The 22,339-nt window shown below is 38.0% G+C and overlaps 1 protein-coding gene across 3 annotated transcripts; it reads left to right on the forward strand.

The window, feature by feature from the left end:
• The first annotated feature begins 324 nt into the window (after nt 1-324).
• Nucleotides 325-22,232, forward strand: cltca (clathrin, heavy chain a (Hc)). Of its 3 annotated transcripts, XM_008332823.3 has the most exons (32): nt 325-626; nt 6,104-6,311; nt 6,731-6,733; nt 6,834-6,836; nt 9,001-9,269; nt 9,445-9,606; nt 9,687-9,800; nt 10,185-10,358; nt 12,018-12,215; nt 12,309-12,509; nt 12,958-13,110; nt 13,354-13,476; nt 13,955-14,092; nt 14,205-14,369; nt 14,504-14,684; nt 14,920-15,083; nt 15,711-15,836; nt 15,920-16,062; nt 16,212-16,446; nt 16,577-16,699; nt 16,783-16,928; nt 17,021-17,204; nt 17,295-17,487; nt 17,580-17,737; nt 17,822-18,094; nt 18,183-18,500; nt 18,802-18,933; nt 19,023-19,133; nt 19,221-19,391; nt 19,557-19,778; nt 20,804-20,879; nt 21,003-22,232. In XM_008332823.3, exons 1-32 carry the CDS (start codon nt 585-587, stop codon nt 21,134-21,136), a joined length of 5,043 nt encoding a protein of 1,680 aa, XP_008331045.1. In that variant the 5' UTR covers nt 325-584; the 3' UTR covers nt 21,137-22,232. The 3 variants fall into 3 exon arrangements, with proteins under 3 accessions (XP_008331045.1, XP_008331046.1, XP_008331047.1); XM_008332824.3 differs by lacking the exon at nt 6,834-6,836; XM_008332825.3 differs by lacking the exons at nt 6,731-6,733; nt 6,834-6,836.
• Nucleotides 22,233-22,339: the final 107 nt, after the last annotated feature.

Below are 22,339 nucleotides of genomic sequence, written 5' to 3' on the forward strand. Positions count from 1 at the left end.
AAGCCTCCGGGCTTTTCTGCGGAACGATCTGATTGGCTAAGAGGAACAAGCGTAAGAATGCGTATGAATGACGTTATTTTACGAAGACGAATGATGTGGCAAAAAGCTAAGGGCGAATAGAAAGAAATAGTTCCATATATACCTTCGATTTAACAATATATTCCTCGATAAAATTACTCATAGTTTTTCCAAAATCCTGTATAGACTGATGAAAATTGTGAACAGGCCAAAATGACCTATTAATCACGACATAAACTACTTTTGAGTATCTGACACGGTATTCATCCGCCCTGCTGACTGCTCTTACATTTCCGGGATGTTTTCTCTACTGACCAGCCTCCCTCGCCATTGCAGGTCCAGGGAGTCGGTGTAGTGGCAGTTGGTCTTTAGCTAGGGGGAAGCCCGAAAGTAAATATAAAGGGTCGAATAAAAGTACCATCACACCGACAGTGCGATTCAAACACGGTTTACAGTAACTTCATTTAGACTTAAGACTGAGGACTCCCTAGTTGGGTGATTAGCAACAGAAAGGAGCAGGCGTTTAGCATTAGAAGAAACCGGAGGAGAGTGACAGAGGAACCGCCATGGCTCAGATCCTGCCCATTCGCTTTCAGGAGCACCTGCAGGTACGTGCTCGAACATTTAGTCGTTTTTTGACATGTTAAATAATTGGCTAAAAGATATGTGATTTTTTTCTTTCAAACTGATTTGGTATTAGGGTAACAAATGTCCGAAGACTTTACAAAGTCTAACAAGCTAAGTTAGCTTACTTGAGCTATGCTAACTAGCTTTTCGGGTGGATGACGTTTATCTTAGTTAGCATCTAGCCTCCGTGCTAACTCTTTGACTCTGTACCTTTGTCCGAAATGTTAAAAATGTATACATAAGAACCCGAGAGGATTTACGTATTACATGAAAGTTCTCATCGCTTTTAGAAGTCATGGGGAACCTTCATGGACTAATGAAGCATTTTAATTTGTACTTATTTTGGTGATTTAATTTGTATTGTAAATGGAAAAGAATAATTATAAATTTGTACTTTGTTTTTTTATATTATGACCTTGCCTTTTTACTTTCATTTCATAGTACTTCTCTGCTAATGCATTTTTCAAGTGTGTTCTGTTACGTTGGCTGTGTTTTTCCTTTAACCCTTGTGTGTTTTGAAGTGCTTATTGTCCCATGTTCGTTAAAAGTAAGTGTTCAACCTTAGAAGGCTGTCATGTTGAGATGTTCTGGGATAGTCGTACTTTGCTCTAATTTCTTATAGACATATCCAATTATTTAGAGTTAGGTGAAACTCAAACATTCACTGATAATTGTCTTTTATCAGTGATCAGTGATTTATCACTAAAAACTGGGTAACAAGTCTGTTACCTATTTTTTTTCTACCTTCGACAAGTTGTTTTTACTGCATAGAATTAGCTTATAAAGTCAGTCTTAATTGGTTTATGAAAATGTGAGGAATTACATTTTCATTCAAGCTTAAGGTCAGAAACATCTTGCTAATATGTCAGAATAGAAAAGTTAAAATATTTGCATATTTTTGTTTAAATTGTTGTGTTTGTGTTCCTGTTAACTTTTTTCTTCTGATGTATCTTACCAGAGCAGCAATGGAGCCGTAATTATATAATTGCCACAAGAGTTGCATGATCCCTGAATAATGATGGTGTTTTTACATTGGATAAGTATATTTGGATGACTTGCATATCAAAGTATATAGTTTTTCTGTATGTCTCTGACATCTAGTTGTTGTAGTAGGAGTTGTCTCCAGCCATATAAACAAGTACATGCAATACACAACAACAATATATATATATGTATTGCATAATATGTATTTACTCAAAAACCTGTATGTTAGAAAAAGTCAGTTTAAAGAAAAGCATCCAAAGTCTGCCATTCATCTGAGCCATAAAATCATTTACATTTGGTGAAGAAACATTTTTAATATATATTGCAGTTTTGGTAAGGTTGTAATATGGTCCCTTTTAAATCATGCACTGTTTGTTTTTATGAAGTTATAATGCAGAGAGCTTACGAAGTCAACAGAAAAGGGATAACTACAATTATCTATCCTGTTTTATTTGTGTCTCATTTTCTGTTTGCCTTGAGCTCTACGGATATGTTCTTTGTCATTCGGTCTTGCAATTAACTTGCATAGCTTGCATTTTATATATCATCCATTTATAAACTTAGACTGTACTTTAAGAGCTTTAATTGCTTAAGTGTGGTGTAAAATGAAAGTATGCAGCACAGTTTTCCCCCTCATTCTTGCATCTCTTATTCATACACACACTTTTCATGCAGTGTTATAACAATTCATACATTTCTGGTACAAAAAAAAATCTGAACCTGTTCATTGTTTGAGTAAGTAATACATGAGTGAGACATCACTGCCTTTACCATGTTTTTTGTAGTACATAATATAATAACAGGTGTTTTTTGTCTTTTCTCATTAACTCTCTTCACATCTTGCATATACTACACAGTTTACCTCAAAGTGCCTTAGTGCTTACTGAATCTGGGTAAATCATATTGTTATGCCACAATCTTGTGTAAGTAAAACAGACATTTTTTAGTTGCGTCACTGCAACAAAACATCTGTAACCCAAAAGGGTTCATGGAAAAAAATATTTATGCCAAAATACACCAATATGTCTAGATAGAGAAAGTCAATCACTGTACCAGAGCAACAGATCCCATACTAAACAGATCTAGGCAAAACTTGGTTGATGGTCATATTGTCATACATGGTTGATGCAAATGTAACGGAGGCTAATAAAAGTAGTTAAATAAGATACTCTAATGAGGTGCCAAACTTTGTTTGTTCTTGTCAGGTAGATTGCTGCTAACAGTTTTTTCTGTGACATTAGATGTCAAAAGCGATGCTGACAGATTAAAACTAGAATTGCTATTTAAGTTTGTTTTTTTTTTTCATACATCTGCTGTACCATTATTCTACCTTTGCTACAGTGTTTTTGCCATCCTGAGTCAGTAGCACCTTATAACATTTGCAAGTTACACTTTGAACTTTTGTGTAACTTAACTGCTGAGGTCTCGTGACGGGCCGAGGAAACAGATTTGCTGATCACTTGACATTCTGCAGCACTGTTTTAGAGTAAGATAAAGTGTACATGCAGGGGAAAAAGCTGAAACTGTTGTTCCAGAAGCACCTCAGCAGAACTCGCCTGGAGTGGAAGTGGATGGGGTTCAGACATCCATTAAATCCTTCCTTTTTTCCTCTGTCACTTTATCTATAAAGTCAGCCCTCCCACATGTCACCCCTAGGCTGATCACATGTTCCTTGTCGGTATCACATGGTTTTGGAGGAGGCAGCTCTGGGCAGGCCTGTTGTTTCAGTCCTAGAAGACAATGGGTCCCTGGTTTCCTGTTGTGGAGCTTTGTAGTGAAGTGCTGCAAGCCTCAGCACATTAAATTGCACATCCTTCCCTGTCTTGCCTTGAACTTAACATGTGAGACACAACTTCTTTGTTGCTGAACAAGATGCTACTTTCCTATGAAGGAATAACATTCAGGTTAAATCAATAGATGATCTCACCCTAAGTGTATCTTTCTAAATATATTAAAATCTGTAGTCTTAAACCCTGTTGGCAAAATGTAAAATTATCATCTTTGGCCTCGCATAAACCCTCCCTCTTTGGGGACCAAGGTATAGCCTTGGTTTGAGAATCTTTATTGCCGTGTGTACAAGGAATCATAGATAAAATCAAATAGGGAGGCACTTGGGATGGATAGAATTTAGAATGTTGGATATCTACTGCATTTAGCAGAGGCTGACAATGAAACCATGTCTGATACTTTTATCCAGTTGACATAAAAGCTCAATAGTCCACCTGCATGCCCAAGTACGATACGAAAGTGGCTGAGGAGCAGCAGGTTCTCGCCCTTGCAATTCTTTAAAACCCATAATATGCCACTTTGTCCCCCTGTTTCTGTAAACAGTTTTAGGAGATACTGTAACTGATCAGTGAAGGCGTTTCCCCACAATAGGAACCGCAGTCAGTCAACATATTAAATTCCTTTTTTGATTCTTAATAAATTGGCTTATGAATTAAGAGATTTTGTGTTAGCACTTGTAATTGTTGTCCTGTCTACAAAGGAAAACAACAGCTCTAGGCTAAAACAAGCAGGGGTACGGAAATACTTACAATTATTTTAATCTTATTTATTTATTTAAATTGGGTGTGTCCTCACTTGAATTACCTGCTGTTACTCAGAACCCTACTCATTGATGTCAGTCATGCATTGCATAGTAGCTAACAACAGGTTTTTACAAAAAGATCTCTGTCAAAAACCAGTCCTACTGTCTATGTTGTGGTGTCATCTTTTTTCAAACAGAGCAACAGCTTTCTGTGTGATAATATTATTTTCCATTAGACTGAGGTAATATATGGGTTTGATAAGGCTGCTTTGCCCTTTCCTGTAATAAAAGATGTCATGAATGAAAGGACCTTCTACTCATTATAAAATAGATGACAGGTAGTAAAACTAGAAAGAAAGATTCTAAACATTCCACAGGACTTTAACATTGTCTTATTGGCTGGATGTTTCGCCATAGTGTTACCATGCTGAAAGCTTGCTTCCCTATCTGTCCTTATTGCTGGTAGTAACACTTGTTCTGTTAGGTTATTTATCACTGAGGGAAACGGGTTACGCGCTATTGAAATATTGGGTGGGGCAGAGCTGGTGGCTGTCATTGATAAAGGTGTTCCCATTTCACTGAGAAGTTGTCAAAGTTTTGGTTTGTGTTTGCTAAATAGAACTCAATTGTGGCAAGTTGCAAAGAGCATTGTCACTCTAAACCTTGAATTAGCTCTCACCACAGACAGCTGAGATGTGGCTAAGACTGGCTTGTTTTGCAGGCTCTCTGGCTCAGATCCTATATGTGTTCACAACACTACTTTTGACATTTGAAATTTTAAAGACGCTTGTAGTAAACCTGTTCCTTTTTTTGTGTGGCTTTGTCAAGCTGTTGTTAACAATCACTATTAGAATGCTAATCACTGGAAAGGTAAACTATTTTAAGAACAATATATCTTTTAGTTTTCTGTGTTTTCTTGATTTTACTTGTTTTTTTTGATAGGAATAGAAGGTGATAATAGATGTAAAATATCTAATAGAAATAATATGTTATGTATATATATTTAATAGTTTCATTAATATACTGTGAATACATAAGAAAATTACATAAAATAGAAATATAAAAAATATGAGTTTGATTATAATACCAAAGCCTCAATTCAGGTTATGCCATTGTCCACAAACTGGATATCTTTGACTATGCAAAAGTGAAGGAAATTGCAACAGTAACACGGAGGATGTAGGGTGTTTCTCATAGTTTCAGTTCCTTTATGCTGACATTGCCATAGTGGCTGTCTGTGTATATATATATATATGCATTGTTATACTAGTTCTGTTGATTGCATTGGGTTAACAACTGTGAAATTATAATAAAAATGTTTAATTCTTGTACCAAAAATTGTACAAAAACTAGAGCTGTTTTGGTAGAGCTTTCTGGTGTAGTAGCCGTTGGATTGTAGTTATGTTTGTGAGTTTGTATGACGCACTCTGTCCCTGCGTCTGTCTTGACATACTTCAGAGTCAATTGTATTATTTAATGCAAAGTAGTCCACCTTATATGTATTTTAGCAGGGTAATGCACAAAATATTGTCAAATTGGCACTGAACTCTGGCTTGTTTTGTATAATTTATTGCATCATTATTAGCTTTTTGAGCTTACATGGTTCAAAGTGCAAGTAAACCATGAACCCTTTTCATATACCAATGGGGTCAAATGTGGTCAAACAAAGTTTAGAAAAAATGTAATGAGCTGTGAGATGTCTCTACAATGCTGTGTAATACAATTGAAATGTAGATTAATCCTTTTTTTCTTTTTCTTTTGCTTTGATGAGCTTCCTTCCTCTGTCTGTAGAAAAAAAGACTTGAAAAGAAAAGAATGAGCAAAAGAAGTTTTTTTGTATTACAAATGTATCTTTAAATCTAGGTAGAATGTGCTGATTCCATCCACATTTTCTAATTAATCTCTTTTACCTTACTCTCTCCCTTTTTTCCTTTGTCCTCACAGCTCCAAAACATAGGGATCAATCCAGCTAACATTGGCTTTAGCACCCTCACTATGGAGTCTGACAAGTTCATCTGTGTGCGGGAGAAGGTTGGCGAGCAAACTCAGGTGGTGATCATTGACTTGGCCGACCCCAACACACCCATCCGCAGACCCATTTCTGCTGACAGCGCCATAATGAATCCAGCCAGCAAAGTTATTGCACTCAAAGGTAATTTGAATGTTTTCATTTTAAAGACACAAATGTGTTTTAGTGTAGATTGTAGTTGTTCAGTGTTATTCTCCAAATTATCCCATTTTTTATGACCCACATCATTAGTATATATGATTTAATATTATGTTATTGTTTATTGAATATTTCATAGTAGGGCTGGTTGATGGGGCTTAAAAATGAACCTTTGAATTGTTACACTTGAAGTAAATTATTTCCACAGCGTATTTTCATATATGTTGGGATATTAAAAATAAATGGCCTGTTATTTAATTGAGCAGTGTATATTTCAACACATTTGTCTTGTAAATATTCAAATAGCATATTTTACTACTTTTGTTAAGTATCCTTGATTGGTTTGACTTTTTGTTCTTGTCTTTTTTTTTTTTTTACTTTACCGCTTTCTTATGTGTTTGCAGACGGTGAGTTGAAATTTAACTACTTCATTGTGAAAGTAAAATCCTGTTTTTTATTTGTTGATTGTATTTATTGACACATTTTACTTTGAATTATCCTTTTCAGATGGTAAGAAGAACACAGATATTTTTAGAGGACATGGCATAAATTCCATTTTTCTTAATCTAAGCCTGTACTTGTGTCAAGTCTTGATATGATATGAATTCTCTCATTTTACAAATTTTTTCATGAAATCAATTTACAAAAATATTGGACTACAGTTTATGATAATCACACAGATCTATTGCTTAAACAGGATTTGGCTTTCACCTCCTTACAGCTTGCTGGCTATACATTAATTTTATTTGTAAAACTGATTTACACCGCATTTTACATCGATGAATACAATGTATCATTTCAATCTCCATTGCTTCTCAGTTTTCATTTTAAAACTGAATTCATTTTCCTCCATCTGTGTGAAGTTGTAACTACCCAAACTTACCGTCTTATTTGTTTCTGTACACTGTCTGGTCCTTACCCACTGTTGTTAAAAAGGAACAAAGTATCTGTAGTTTAGTCAGAAACTGGATATTTGTTAATAAACACGACAAAATTGTAGGTTGAATTAATGTATGGACAGATGTTTCACTATAGAGTAAAATGTGAAAAACACATTTAAGTAGTTGTGAATCTACTGTAAATGTCTTTGGAGTGATTCATAACCCAGTGTCATCTGGCAGAAAAGCAGACACATTTCAGAATCAGTGTATATTAGAGTTGTATGTGTAAAACTGCTCTCTTTATTACAAGCTGTTCTGTCTGTGCTCATTGCCCTCCACACTGAAACTGTGCAAACTTTTATTGTCAGCTCAATTTTTATAGCTTTTATAGAATTCTCAGTTTTTGCTGACAGACACGTGACAGCAAAAAGAGTAGTGATCACTGAAGCTGGATTACATGTTAAGAACAAACAGGCTGGGCTTGCTTTGTTTTTCCTTTCTCTGGTGTTCTGAGATTCCAATTACTTTTAAGCTTGTCTGTCATTAGTAATTGTTGAACTTAGGCCCAGTGCATACTACACCTATAGTCCACCTCCGCTCTTTCCCCTGCTAAGTTTACCAATAATTCTTATCAGTCTGTATTGTCATGTTACAAAGTTGAAATATTTGAACCTCGTCATTTAACATCTCAAGACTGACACTATGTACAAATGCACCCTAAAATACCTGATCATTATTCACTTAAAATTCCTTTGCTTGCTAAAATCCGGCTGCTGCTGCCAGTGGTCAATTGGCCACAAAGCTTGATTTCTTCTTGATTCCATTGCTTTGTGACAGCAAAATGACCTTGATTTGCTGATGCAGTCGGTCTTTTCTTTTTCTCTCATTAATTATTAAGTATTAAACAAGGAACAAACAAAGGTCACACTGCTTCATAATAAAGCTTAACCTTAAAAAACCCTAACAAATGTGAAAACATGCAGGTGAGTAAACATTTGTACCATGTTGTCTGTTTATTTTTAATGGACCATAATTGATATAAAAACTGTCCTTTTAAATACTCTTTTAACCCTATTGTGTCTATAGTGTGTGTTGATATATTTCACTGTTAACAATTGGGCACGGATGCAGATGTGAGTTTTTGTTGGTTTTGTGTTTGTTGCTGTCGTCTCCCTCTGCTTTGTATTTTCCATGGGCTGTTCATGTGCTAGTTTAGGCTGATATGTAATTACAAAACAAATAATTACTATTGTAATCTCTAATTTTAGGTGGTGTAGTTGATTTAGATTGAATAATTATTTACATCTCTCAGTTTTTACAAATTGAATTATTCATGACGTAATTTTAAATGTTTTTGAATTTCACAAAAACATTATTAATCATTTCTGGGGGAAAACCCCACATTTTTCTCATATCAATTAGCAGTACATTTATGTGTTAATACTGTTAATAAATGTTGTTGATACTTATTTGAGCAAAAGCCAAGACTTGGGAATAACTGTCTTGGTTAATGTACATGTGATTTATTTGACGCTGTGTTACATGTGGCACATCTCAGGCAGTCAACATTTATTTCCTTTGTATTTTTACTACACTACATATGGCACAGTTTCTGACGTCAGCATGTTTTCTTCCTCTATCGATCCCTCCAGGTATCGTTGCCTGTTGACCTCTTTGACTACTAATATAATAAATGTCTGATTCTATATACCATTTTCCTTTGATCAATTTTTAAGGATTTATTTATGTGTTGGGGGCATGGCACCTGCCTTATTTGTCCTTCCCTCCTCTAGCTGCCAAAACTCTTCAGATCTTCAACATTGAGATGAAGAGCAAGATGAAGGCACACACCATGACAGACGATGTCACCTTCTGGAAGTGGATTTCCCTCAACACCGTTGCACTTGTGACTGACACTGCTGTCTACCACTGGAGCATGGAGGGTGATTCACAGCCTGTGAAGGTCTTTGACCGCCATTCCAGCCTGGCTGGCTGCCAGATCATCAACTACCGCACTGATGCAAAGCAGAAATGGCTTCTGCTCATTGGCATCTCTGCTCAGGTACATTTCTGCCAGGATGTGATTAATGCTAAACATATTCAGTTATATGGGTTTCGACAATAGCACCGTAATCTTTTCTTTATACATAGCCAAAAGCCTGGATGCATTCAGATATCTTACTTCACACATATAAAGGATTTATCCTGACAATTATTTTTCATTATTTTTTTTCCAGCAAAATCGGGTGGTTGGTGCCATGCAGCTTTACTCTGTCGACAGAAAAGTTTCACAGCCAATTGAAGGACATGCTGCCAGTTTTGCCCAGTTCAAGATGGAGGGCAACGCAGAGGAGTCGACTTTGTTCTGCTTTGCTGTCAGAGGCCAAGCTGGAGGAAAGGTAATTAATAACTGGTGTTTTGAAGCAATTTGCTTAGCAAAATTATTAAAATGCGTCATTGTTTTATTTGTTTGTTTCAGTTGCATATTATTGAAGTTGGCACCCCAGCAACAGGCAACCAACCATTTCCAAAGAAAGCAGTGGATGTGTTCTTCCCTCCAGAAGCACAAAATGACTTCCCTGTGGCTATGCAGGTATGATTCTATAGTTAGGCCTGGGAATAGAGCAGAGCAAATCTCTCACCTAAATAAACCTTTCTCTACTGCCACTGTGGATGTTATATTTTATGTTTGTTTATTGTGCTTGTCTGTGAGCAGCATAAATCAAATGGCTATGGGCTTAACTGAGTTCTAATAGTTTGGTGAGCTTTAGATCTAGCGCTAAGTGAATGTCTAACCCTGACAGAACTAAGTGGCCATCTATTGAGAAAAGCTAAGAAAGAAATGTATCAGTTAGTTTACAGTACAGAATAATACAATCTAATTTTGACCTGTCACACCTGAGAAGAAAAACATTGAATGTCTGATTTTATTGTCCCACTTTTTATAGCTATGTAATTCTTTGTCCCTCTTTAACAGATAAGCGCCAAACACAATGTGGTTTTCCTTATTACTAAATATGGCTATATACACCTGTATGACTTGGAAACGGGAACCTGTATCTACATGAACCGCATAAGTGGAGAGACCATCTTTGTCACCGCTCCACATGAGGCCACCTCAGGCATCATTGGGGTCAACAGGAAAGGACAGGTACTAATATCAACTGATGCTAATGTCTTAGTCTTTTTGGTGTCATTGTGATAAAACAGGAAAGCCAGTGCACAACAACTTAATTACCAGTCAGTGTACTCCTCATTTGTCGGTGTGTCTTGTTTGCACATCATCATCAGGCAAGTCTAGACTCTGTCGGCAGGTATCATAAATAATCTAAAGGTTACTGTTTCACACACAGGGTAGGGAGGCTGTGCATTACTGTTGTTGTAAAGCTGAAACAGAAAAGAGAACTTGATCCATCAAGCTGATGAATAATGTTCCAGTCAGGCCACACGCACCACCTGAATTATTTAGCAAACAGGAAAACTAACCCAGTGTTGAGCAGTGACAGATCTTGTATTGCTGTGGAGTAAAGTTTTTTTGTGTGTGTGTACATTGTATGCACATGCATGCAGAGTCAGTGTTTTAAAAGACAAGACACCATGACCGATCTCTGTGTGCGTCCTCTCATGTAACACTGTCATAGATAATAAAAGTATAAAGATACAGTATATGCCCCCACTCTTGCACAATGATATTTATAATTTTCTGCTGGTATTTATCCACAAGCAGCCTATACAGTAAGCAGTAAAACAAATCACTCCATACACAACCCCTACTTTTTTGGAACTAAACAGTCTTTTTTTCTGGGTTCAGGTTTAGGGTGCTTTTCAATGCATTTTAAAGGCAAACATTTACAAAACTTTTTTATGCTAATATTTATTTCTAATCTTCTTTTAAGTTGTATTTTCAGCCATGTGCCATCAGTGGCTACCTTTTTAACCAAAAGACAACAGTGCTGCCTGTAATCAGGCCATTTTGTGCTGTGAGATTTATTGTTTGCATTCGTTGAAGGGTGACACCTACGGTGCCTCCTAATTATACAGTTAATGGAGTGGGGATGTTTTGTTATGTTTTAATATGAAGCTATGTGACTTATTTGGATCAGCAGCTCGTGCCCCTCATATTTGCAATTAAAAATATTGAATTTTTTTGTTATTATTTATTTTAGGGAATATGGTATAATAGAATTATGTATATTTCTTATTCAGTAACCAGGCAGAAAATCTCGTTAGTCACGTTTGGCACACTTTTCAAGTTTTTAGTTGTTACTTAACCTTTTCTGCTCATTTAGTATTTCAACAAGCCTCAGTCAGTCCACCCATGTTAAGAGAGGTTAAGTGACTGTGCTTTAGTGCCAGGAAGAATGAAGTCTATTCACCCACGTTAAAAGCAGGGGTACTGACCCGCTGGGCTTATTTGTAGAGCAGCCAACACTGGCAAGTCTCTCTTTTGCAGCCCTCCACTCCCTTCAATCCTGCCCTTTCATTTGACTTGTTAGTCTTTCTCAATCTAATGCCAGGCCACTCACAAAAGCCATGCGTTACACTGACCTACTAATAATACATTTGCATTCAGCTGCTACAATCCAAGGCCAGTCACAGTTAAGTTGAGTTGATGCATCTGCCCAGAGTTATATTGAGCAGCATTTGCTTTTTTAGAAGTATGCTGATTAATTAAGTGATGATGTATGCAAATCTCATATTTATTTGTCTCATCCAATGCAAAATGATGTATGACGTATGCAGCGTAAATGTGAATTTCTTTTCTTTTTGTCTGTATTTCAATTACCCTAATTTTTATTCTGTATTTCAGGTATTGTCTGTGTGTGTGGAAGAAGAAAACATCATCCCCTACATAACAAACGTACTCCAGAATCCAGATCTTGCTCTACGCTTGGCAGTCCGCAACAACCTTGCTGGTGCTGAGGAACTCTTTGCACGCAAATTTAACAACTTGTTTGCTGCTGGGAACTACCCTGAGGCTGCAAAGATGGCTGCAAATGCACCCAAGGTAAATCTGGTTATGTAAAAGGAATATTATTCTGGTTATTGTGTTCATCCAATTTTATCCTTGAAATCTAATAATTTACTTTGTTGACATCAGGGTATCCTGCGTACCCCAGACACGATCCGACGCTTCCAGAGCGTTCCAGCTCAGCCAGGTCAGACGTCCCCCTTGCTGCAGTATTTTGGAATCCTTTTGGACCAGGGTCAGCTCAATAAATTTGAGTCCCTGGAGCTTTGCAGACCCGTTCTGCAACAGGGAAGAAAGCAGCTCCTGGAAAAGTGGCTAAAGGAAGACAAGGTATTTTGGATGTATATTTCAAGCGCTGCACACTGGAAGAGATACTTCCTGAGCTGCCCATTTGTTTACACAACTCTGCTTTTATCTTAGACCACATGAAATCATTGTTTTGTAACAGACACACTATGGGAAGTTTTTCACAGGAAAATGGATATTTTGGTGTCATGTTGAAGGCTGTCTTTCGTTTAAGTAATATTAATAAATGTGTGTGTGTATGTTCATATATATATTATATATATATATATATATATATATATATATATATATATATATATATATATATATATATATATATATATATATATACTTATATAAAACTCTATAAAGGGGTTAAATGGGAAGAATAATCTTACTGTTTTTATTTGACTAATGTTATTTACTACTTTAAACAAATCCTTTTATATAGTATGATCATAGTACGAATGTTGTTTTTCATACTTTTTTACAGTTGGAGTGCTCAGAAGAACTTGGAGACCTGGTGAAGGCAGTTGATCCAACTTTGGCTCTCAGTGTCTACCTGAGGGCCAATGTTCCCAATAAGGTCATTCAGTGTTTCGCAGAAACTGGACAGTTCCCAAAGATAGTCCTGTATGCCAAGAAGGTATTCCTGTTTCTCTAAGATATATTCTTTTTTTTTTCTTTCCCTCCCCCTCCCTTCCTTTTGGAGTGGCATTAGTGCTAGCCCACAGTGATTTGGCCTTCCTGATGCCACCATCTCCAAAATGCTCTTAATTCAGAATTTCTGAATGACTAATTTAGTTAAAACACGATGCATTTACAACAAAGATTGTCACTGTGAAGTAACAATAAAGATAATATAAAATACGTACATGCTTTTTTCTAGGTGGGCTACACTCCTGATTGGATTTTTTTGCTGAGAAATGTTATGCGGATAAACCCAGAACAAGGCCTTCAGTTTGCCCAGATGTTGGTCCAGGATGAAGAGCCGCTAGCTGATATCACACAGGTAAGAGGAAAGGGAGAAGGAATTTACAGTCTATCACAAATTTGTGGAACATTTTTGTAGCTATTTTATGGTTGTTTGCTCTTCACTAAGTTGTTTTTTCTTTCATGTTATGAAGAGTATAAGCGGAGTATAACCTTAGTAATCTTTTAATGTAAAGGAACTGTGCCTCTTCCTTCACTTCCTGCTCTGGCAGGCTCTCTTCTGCTGACACAGTTTTTTTTACTGCCTGAAGTGCTGTATTGACAGCTTTAGGGATGTCAGGGATAAGAATTACACATTGCGTCAGGGGCTGCTTTCCAAGTTTGAAAGAGGAAATCTTTTCTAGCTACTTTCACCTTACTTTTACTACAGGTTCCACAGTTTTGGAGAAGTATGTGGTTTAATGTGGTTATTAGAGCACAAGCAGTTTTGCTTATGTGAGATATTGCTAAGTTTCAATTGTTGTAGAAATGACACAATATTTTATCTGTTTCACCAGATTGTTGATGTGTTCATGGAGTACAACCTGATCCAGCAGTGCACTTCATTTCTCCTGGATGCTTTAAAAAACAACAGACCATCAGAAGGACCGCTGCAGACTCGATTGCTGGAGATGAACCTGATGCATGCTCCACAGGTGAATAAATGTGCATTCCCACCTAAAATAAACATAATGAAAAAAGCTTTCAGGAGCTCACTCTCGATCTTATTCTTTTTTAAATTCCTTGTTATCCTTATTATCATTGCAGGTTGCAGATGCTATCCTGGGTAACCAGATGTTCACCAACTATGACCGTGCCCACATTGCCCAGCTCTGTGAGAAAGCTGGACTCCTGCAAAGGGCGCTGGAACACTACACTGACCTCTACGATATTAAGCGTGCTGTGGTTCATACACACCTGCTCAACCCAGAGGTGCGGTTCAGTAGATAGCTGAGGGAGAATATTTGTGTAAAAGAAATTCCTGCATTTAATATACTTGTTTGATCTAATTATAGAAACCCTAATTGCACTCAGTGAGTTAAAATAAGATTTCTCTTTACTTTCAGTGGCTTGTAAACTTCTTTGGCTCGCTGTCGGTGGAAGACTCTCTGGAGTGCCTTAGGGCTATGCTGTCTGCTAACATCCGCCAGAACCTGCAGATTTGTGTTCAGGTGGCCTCCAAATACCATGAGCAGCTCACCACACAGTCTCTTACTGAACTCTTTGAGTCTTTCAAGAGTTTTGAAGGTAAGTTGTTTTATTTGATAAGTTATAATTATCTTTTAAGGACAGGAAGCGGTGATGATTTCTAATAAGCACGGAGATTCCTGTTTAATCAGTAGGCTATTATAAGTATGTGGACTTCTGTAGCCACATACATTCTTTTTTTTGTCTCTTAAGCTCAATGTTACCAAAATCTGAAAGCCTAAAGTATTTATGTTGTTTAAGGGTTATTGGAGCTTAAAGGATCTTTTTCTCTCAGGTCTGTTCTACTTCCTTGGTTCCATTGTAAACTTCAGCCAGGATCCTGATGTTCACTTCAAATACATCCAAGCCGCCTGCAAGACCGGGCAGATTAAAGAGGTGGAGAGGATCTGCAGAGAGAGCAACTGTTATGACCCCGAACGTGTCAAGAACTTCCTCAAGGTAGACATACGGAATGAACTGTCATGTTCAAAAAACCACAACCTCTTGATCTCAACCCACTTTGATGTACAGGTTTTCAGAATTTCATAAGCTTTGTAAAGACTTATTCTATTACAGCCACAAAAGTTTCTATTTTTTTTCCTTCACCTGTATTGGATACAACTGCTTTTTACCAAACTGAAGTATAGCATGAACCGCAAAGAATATCCTGCATGGCAAACTCCACAAGTAAACATGAGACAAAACTAATTTGCAGAGGCATCACAGCATCTTACCACTCTCTGAATGTTTAATCCAAGAAAAATTAGTCATAGATTTGCTTTTGTTTTTACAGACACAATCACTTCTAGTACTTAACACACAACAGACAGTTATAAATTAAATGCGACTGGAATCCTTGTACTGGAGCTCATAAAACACTAACCAACAGTAGTGATCTTCTGAAACTGGTAGCCTATAACAATGTCCCTGAATAATGTTATAGTTGCAGTGTAACTGCACTAAAACAAATTTATTTTCAATTACTTTAGCACAAGTATCAATCACTTACTGTTTCAGGTTGAGTAAAGTCCTCACTAGTTTTAATGCCTGGCTAACTGTGGTCTCTTCATCTTGTGTTTTGAACAGGAAGCCAAACTCACTGACCAGCTGCCACTCATTATTGTCTGTGACCGCTTCGACTTTGTCCATGACCTGGTCCTCTACTTGTACCGCAACAACCTGCAGAAGTACATTGAGATCTATGTTCAGAAGGTAAGGGTCCATGTGTCAATATAAAACACATCAGAGGAAAACATCAATTCTTTACATTATAAACATATGTGTCTGTCTTTTAGGTGAACCCTAGCCGTTTGCCCGTGGTGATTGGTGGTCTCCTAGATGTGGACTGCTCAGAGGATGTCATTAAGAGCCTGATCTTGGTTGTCAGGGGCCAGTTTTCCACTGATGAACTGGTTGCTGAGGTGGAAAAAAGAAACAGGTGTTGTACGATACATATTGTTGGGACCTTTAATCAAATAATGTTTATGCTTCCGGTGAAATCAGTATCTTATCTTTCTGGTATTGGCGATGTTAAATAGGATTTACATTTATGCACATTTGATCACTCAAACATTTTCTGTCTCTCAGACTTAAGCTGCTGCTACCTTGGCTGGAGTCTCGTATCCACGAAGGCTGTGAGGAGCCTGCCACTCATAACGCCTTGGCTAAGATCTATATTGACAGCAACAACAATCCTGAACGCTTCCTTAGAGAAAACCCCTACTATGACAGCCGTGTGGTAGGAAAGTACTGTGAGAAAAGAGACCCTCATCTGGCCTGTGTGGCCTATGAGAGAGGGCAGTGTGACCAGGAGCTAATAAACGTAAGGCCCACCTCTTATAAATTGTATTATAGTTTAAATGTATTGGTTTTTAAGATTACCTTTTATAATACTGCACTACATTAACAGCTAATAATAATAAAAACATTTTTTATTATTAATTTGACTTTAGGTCTGCAATGAGAACTCCCTGTTCAAGAGTCTGTCTCGTTATCTGGTTCGCCGCAAAGACCCTGACCTGTGGGCCAGTGTGCTGCTTGAGACCAACCCATTCAGAAGACCACTGATTGACCAGGTGAGGTGTGCATGAAGCAAAATTAATCTTATTTCAAGAGGTCTATAGGTGACTCTAAAATTCTCATTGTTTGTAATTGTAAGGTGGTACAAACAGCATTGTCAGAAACCCAGGACCCAGAGGAGGTGTCGGTCACAGTCAAGGCCTTTATGACTGCAGATCTACCCAACGAGCTCATTGAGCTGCTTGAGAAGATTGTATTGGACAACTCTGTCTTCAGTGAACACAGGTGCTTTGTCAGTTTTGAAAAAGATTTGGAAAATATTTGTCAAAATAATTTGCAAACTCAAAGTGTACTTAAATTTCCTTTAATTTCTGCAGAAATCTGCAAAATCTGCTGATCCTGACAGCAATCAAAGCTGACCGCACTCGAGTGATGGAGTACATCAGCAGACTAGACAACTATGATGCACCTGATATCGCCAACATTGCCATAAGCAATGAGCTCTTTGAGGAGGCCTTTGCCATCTTTAAAAAGTTTGATGTCAACACCTCTGCTGTGCAGGTCAGACTATAGCTATTAAACAACTCATCTAATGCTTTATAGATTGAATAAATACTCATCATATGATTTTTCCTCTTTGTTCCTCCCTAGGTGCTGATCGAGCACATTGGCAACCTTGACCGAGCCTATGAGTTTGCAGAACGCTGCAATGAGCCAGCTGTGTGGAGCCAGCTGGCTAAGGCTCAGCTGCAAAAGGGCCTGGTGAAGGAGGCCATTGACTCCTACATCAAAGCTGATGACCCTTCTGCATACATGGAGGTGGTCCAGGCTGCAGATAAGAGTGGTATGAAGGACTTCTGCTTTTTAGCAACTTTACAACCATTTGTCTCAAAGCAGACCTCCCACTTGATGTTTTTACAACGCTTTGTTTCTCAGGTAACTGGGAAGACCTGGTCAAATTTCTGCAGATGGCTCGTAAGAAGGCCCGTGAGTCCTACGTAGAAACAGAACTCATCTTTGCTTTGGCCAAAACCAACCGTCTGGCAGAGCTAGAAGAATTCATTAATGGACCTAACAATGCTCACATCCAGCAGGTTTGCCTCATTCACTCATACAACTTTGGTGAGTTCCTGTTGTGTTCAAAAAAATCAAACAATGTTTTCGAATTTGCTTCCTAGGTTGGTGATCGCTGCTATGATGAGAAAATGTACGAGGCTGCTAAACTGCTGTACAACAACGTGTCCAACTTTGGTCGTTTGGCTTCGACCCTGGTCCACCTTGGAGAATATCAGGCAGCTGTGGATGGTGCTCGCAAGGCCAACAGCACCCGCACCTGGAAAGAAGTTTGCTTTGCCTGCGTTGATGGAGAGGAGTTTCGTTTGGCCCAGATGTGTGGTCTTCACATTGTTGTTCACGCTGATGAGCTGGAGGAGTTGATCAACTATTACCAAGTAAGATTGATGCTTTTGTGTGTCTCTTAAACCACTTAGCCTTTAGAAATGAAACTCTTATCAACAAATAAGTTCTCTTCTTCTTTAGGACCGCGGTTACTTTGAAGAGCTGATCACAATGCTGGAGGCTGCCCTGGGTTTAGAACGTGCTCACATGGGTATGTTCACAGAACTGGCCATCCTCTACTCCAAGTTCAAGCCTCAGAAGATGAGAGAACACCTGGAGCTCTTCTGGTCCAGAGTTAACATACCAAAGGTTCTGAGAGCAGCAGAGCAGGCTCACCTGTGGGCCGAACTCGTCTTCCTGTACGACAAGTATGAGGAGTTTGACAACGCCATCATTACAATGATGAACCATCCAACAGATGCCTGGAAAGAGGGACAGTTTAAGGACATTATCACCAAGGTACAACCTCTTATAGTGACCTCTAGGCTTATTTTAAACACATTTTTTCTTTTAACTAGTAAATGGTTATTTATCAGGTTTTGGGTCGTTATGAATTTAATTTTAGCACAATAATGAAATTATTATATCTCACATTGTTTAGTTTATTTAAAAGGGGACAGTGCCATTTCAAAAAACACATGATTACACATGGTTAAGAGTTTAAATAAATCGCCCCCTTGTATCATATACAGTTTAATCTATATGATACATTTAATACTTTAAATTGTTAAACACTTTGCTTCCTCTCTACCTTTTGTAGGTGGCCAACGTGGAGCTCTACTACAAAGCCATCCAGTTCTATCTGGAGTTTAAGCCATTGTTACTGAATGATTTGCTCATAGTGCTTTCTCCCAGACTGGACCACTCACGTGCTGTCAACTTCTTTAGCAAGGTAAAAAAAAAAATGTTTGGAATTATGGTGATGAAGGATTGTGACAGAAGTGACATTTGCTATGTTTGATTTTGCCTTTGTGTTCACAGGTTAAACAGCTGCCCCTGGTCAAACCCTACCTGCGCTCAGTCCAGAACCACAATAACAAATCAGTCAATGAAGCACTTAACAACCTCTTCATCACAGAGGAAGACTATCAGGTAGAAAACCACACTGTGCCTTCCTAGAAGGATTTTGGTTCAATAGTGTTCACCATTGAATTTAATACTTGTTATCTACATTATTAGGCACTGAGAACATCAATTGATGCCTATGACAACTTTGACAACATCACACTGGCTCAACGCTTGGAGAAGCACGAGTTGATTGAGTTCAGGAGAATTGCTGCTTACCTCTTTAAAGGCAACAACCGCTGGAAACAGAGTGTGGAACTCTGCAAGAAGGATAAGCTCTATAAGGTGTCTATCTGTTTTTAGTGATGCCCCACTCTCTGCTTATTTCAGCTACTACTACTACTCCAACTCCTAGTACTACTACTAATCCCACTCCCGCTATTACTACTACTCCTACTATTCCTTCTCAAACTGCCTGAGACTGTTCCTGACCCTGTGTGTCTCCTACAGGACGCCATGCAGTATGCATCAGAATCCAAAGACACAGAGCTGGCAGAGGAGCTGCTGTCCTGGTTCTTGATGGAGAACAAGAAGGAGTGTTTCGCTGCCTGCCTTTTCACTTGCTATGACCTGCTGCGACCTGATGTGGTGCTGGAGACAGCCTGGAGGCACAACATCATGGACTTTTCTATGCCATACTTCATTCAGGTCATGAGGGAGTACCTGAGCAAGGTGGGACAGTGGCTTAATTTGTGTCAATTGATGTGCTTTTTTTTAAATAAATCAATAATTAAAACTTATGGGGACACTAGTTTTTGTGACCGAAAAAATGTCTTCTCTTCTGCAATACTGTTTCTCTTTCTAGGTTGATGCAGTAACTAATCAGGTGATATGTCTGAGGATAAGTGATGAGGACTGAGTTTGAGTGTGCATGGTGTTAATTGTACTATGTGATGCCCTCTCACTTCAGCGGTAGTCTGGGAGAAAATCTGCTGCAGGAATAGCATAAAGCTTTAAATAAATAGATGACCACAAAGACAAGAATTAACCAGCATGCATTTGATGATTGTTAGAATAAATTCTGGTTAGAATTAGAAAAAATAAAAGGGTTAGGGTTAGCAAAAGTCTTGTTTTCCAAGTATTTCCCAAATCTCATGTTCGGTTTAACCTTGGTTCCATGTGCAAGATACATGAGGTATTGATTCAGCTGGTTGAAATTATGGTTTGACTTTTTAGAACATGTCCATAATGAATGAAACGTGTGCACTGCTGATTGCGCTTGAGAAGTTATCTGCATCTAGGTGCTGCTGTGTTTCTGTAGAGACTGATGTGTGCAGTTGCTTCAGGCATCCAAATAAAAGGTTTTTTAGTGCTGAATATTTTTCATTTAAAAAATGATCTTTTTTGATCTAACATTGAGGACAAATTTAATTTTTCCTTTGTCCACAAAAGCAAGGTGTTCTGTTTTTATTAGTCCCAATTATTATTATAATTGGAATATTAGTATTTACAATTGATAATTGTAACAATAATTGTTTCATTAGTATTTACGATATGGTATTTATATATTGATAATTGTAACAATAATTGTTTCATTTTTTTATTTTTTTATTTTCTTTATTGGTCTAAAAGGCTGTCCTAACAATGAAAAAGATTAGGTTTTAGGCATCACGTTCTTTGTTATTTCTATTACTTTTGTTTGTAAGAAATCTCCTTCAACCTGATACACTAATTTTCTTTACTTTTTCTTCTTGTAGGTTGATAAACTAGAAACCTCAGAGTCTCTAAGGAAAGAGGAGGAACAGGCAACAGAAACACAGCCTATTGTCTATGGTAATTTTCCTTCGGTCATGCACACTATACAGTAGACATTCCAAGTCACTGCAGCTTCCATCCCTCTGTTACCTTTCTTGGTCCCTAAATCTTCTCAGCACTTGCTCTGTGTTTGTGTTGCAGGCACACCTCAGCTGATGCTGACAGCTGGTCCCAGTGTACCTGTGGCACCACAGCAGGCGTACGGCTACGGCTACCAGGCACCTGCAGGATATGTTCAGCCAGCTCCTCAGCCTGGCTTCGGCTATGGCATGTAAAGACCCCCACCCCTCTCCTTTTCTTCATTTGTAGTCCAGAGCTACCAACCATCCATCTCCCACAGTACCTCACCAGACCATTGGTGTGTCTCTCTGTCTCTGCGGGAAGCTTGGCCTAACGCCTACACATCTTTTTCTTATTTTTTCCCACTTTTAAACTACCATGAAGGACGTTATGTTATCAAAGAAAAGTTTGAATCACAAAGTTTAATTTTCTCACATTCCGTATTGAATAGGGTTTATTTTTCTTTTGTCTATTTTATTGACTGGGAAAGGGTTAATGTACAACAGGGGGCCTGTGAGAAGAGCAAGAACTCTTCCAAGTTAAAAAAAAAAAGGTCTAATTTGCACTCTGTAGTAAGAAGAAATAATGTAGATCGTTTTTTCCTTTTGACATGTGAGCAGCTTCTTCTTTCCAACTGTAAAATTATTGTACATTCAGACACACAAAACCGCTACGAAATTCCTTTATATTTGAACATGAAACTGCCACTTGCATTCATCACAGTCCTGAAACACTACCTTGTATCTGTCGAGTAGCCAGACTTGAGCTTCAGGGCTTTTTCTTCAATATAATACAGAGAGTATTGTACATGCACCAATTTCAGGAAAGATGTTTTTCCTCCGAAGCCTATGCAGGACTCTCCAAACAGATCTGCAGTCAGATGATTTAACCATGTGCTTTAACCTCTGCTCCAACATGGGACCATTCCACCTCAGAAGGCACTGCAGAGCTGTTTGACGAACGTGCCCTCCGTCTGTTTTCTCTTCATGCTGCAGTTTGTTCCTGTTGGTTGTGCTGTTGAGTGTTCAGAAGACTGCTCCTCATATTCATTCAGGGTTGCCTTTAACTTTTCAGTTAACCCACTCATCTGCTTCACACATTATCACAGACTTGTGGTATATTGAAGTTTTTATCAAAGGCTTACGTGTATATGAAAAAAAAATCAATCAACTTCTTTGAACTTATATTCTTATCTGAATTACCTTAGATTTAAATTGTGCACCAAAAACCTTGATTGTGCATAATCAAATCATAATGAATGAAACAGCAGTTTTGTTATCCACTTAACAATAAAGGCTTCTTGTTTGTCAACCACTGTCTACCTGTGTCGTACGTGTACAGTTCTGTGGATTTCTAAAAAAAATAAAGCTTCTAAAAACACTTCAGAAAGGAAAGATGTCATAGCTGTGTAATGAGTG

This window comes from Cynoglossus semilaevis, chromosome 19 (assembly GCF_000523025.1).
Source record: "Cynoglossus semilaevis isolate Cse_v1.0 chromosome 19, Cse_v1.0, whole genome shotgun sequence".
Classification (NCBI taxonomy): domain Eukaryota; kingdom Metazoa; phylum Chordata; class Actinopteri; order Pleuronectiformes; family Cynoglossidae; genus Cynoglossus; species Cynoglossus semilaevis.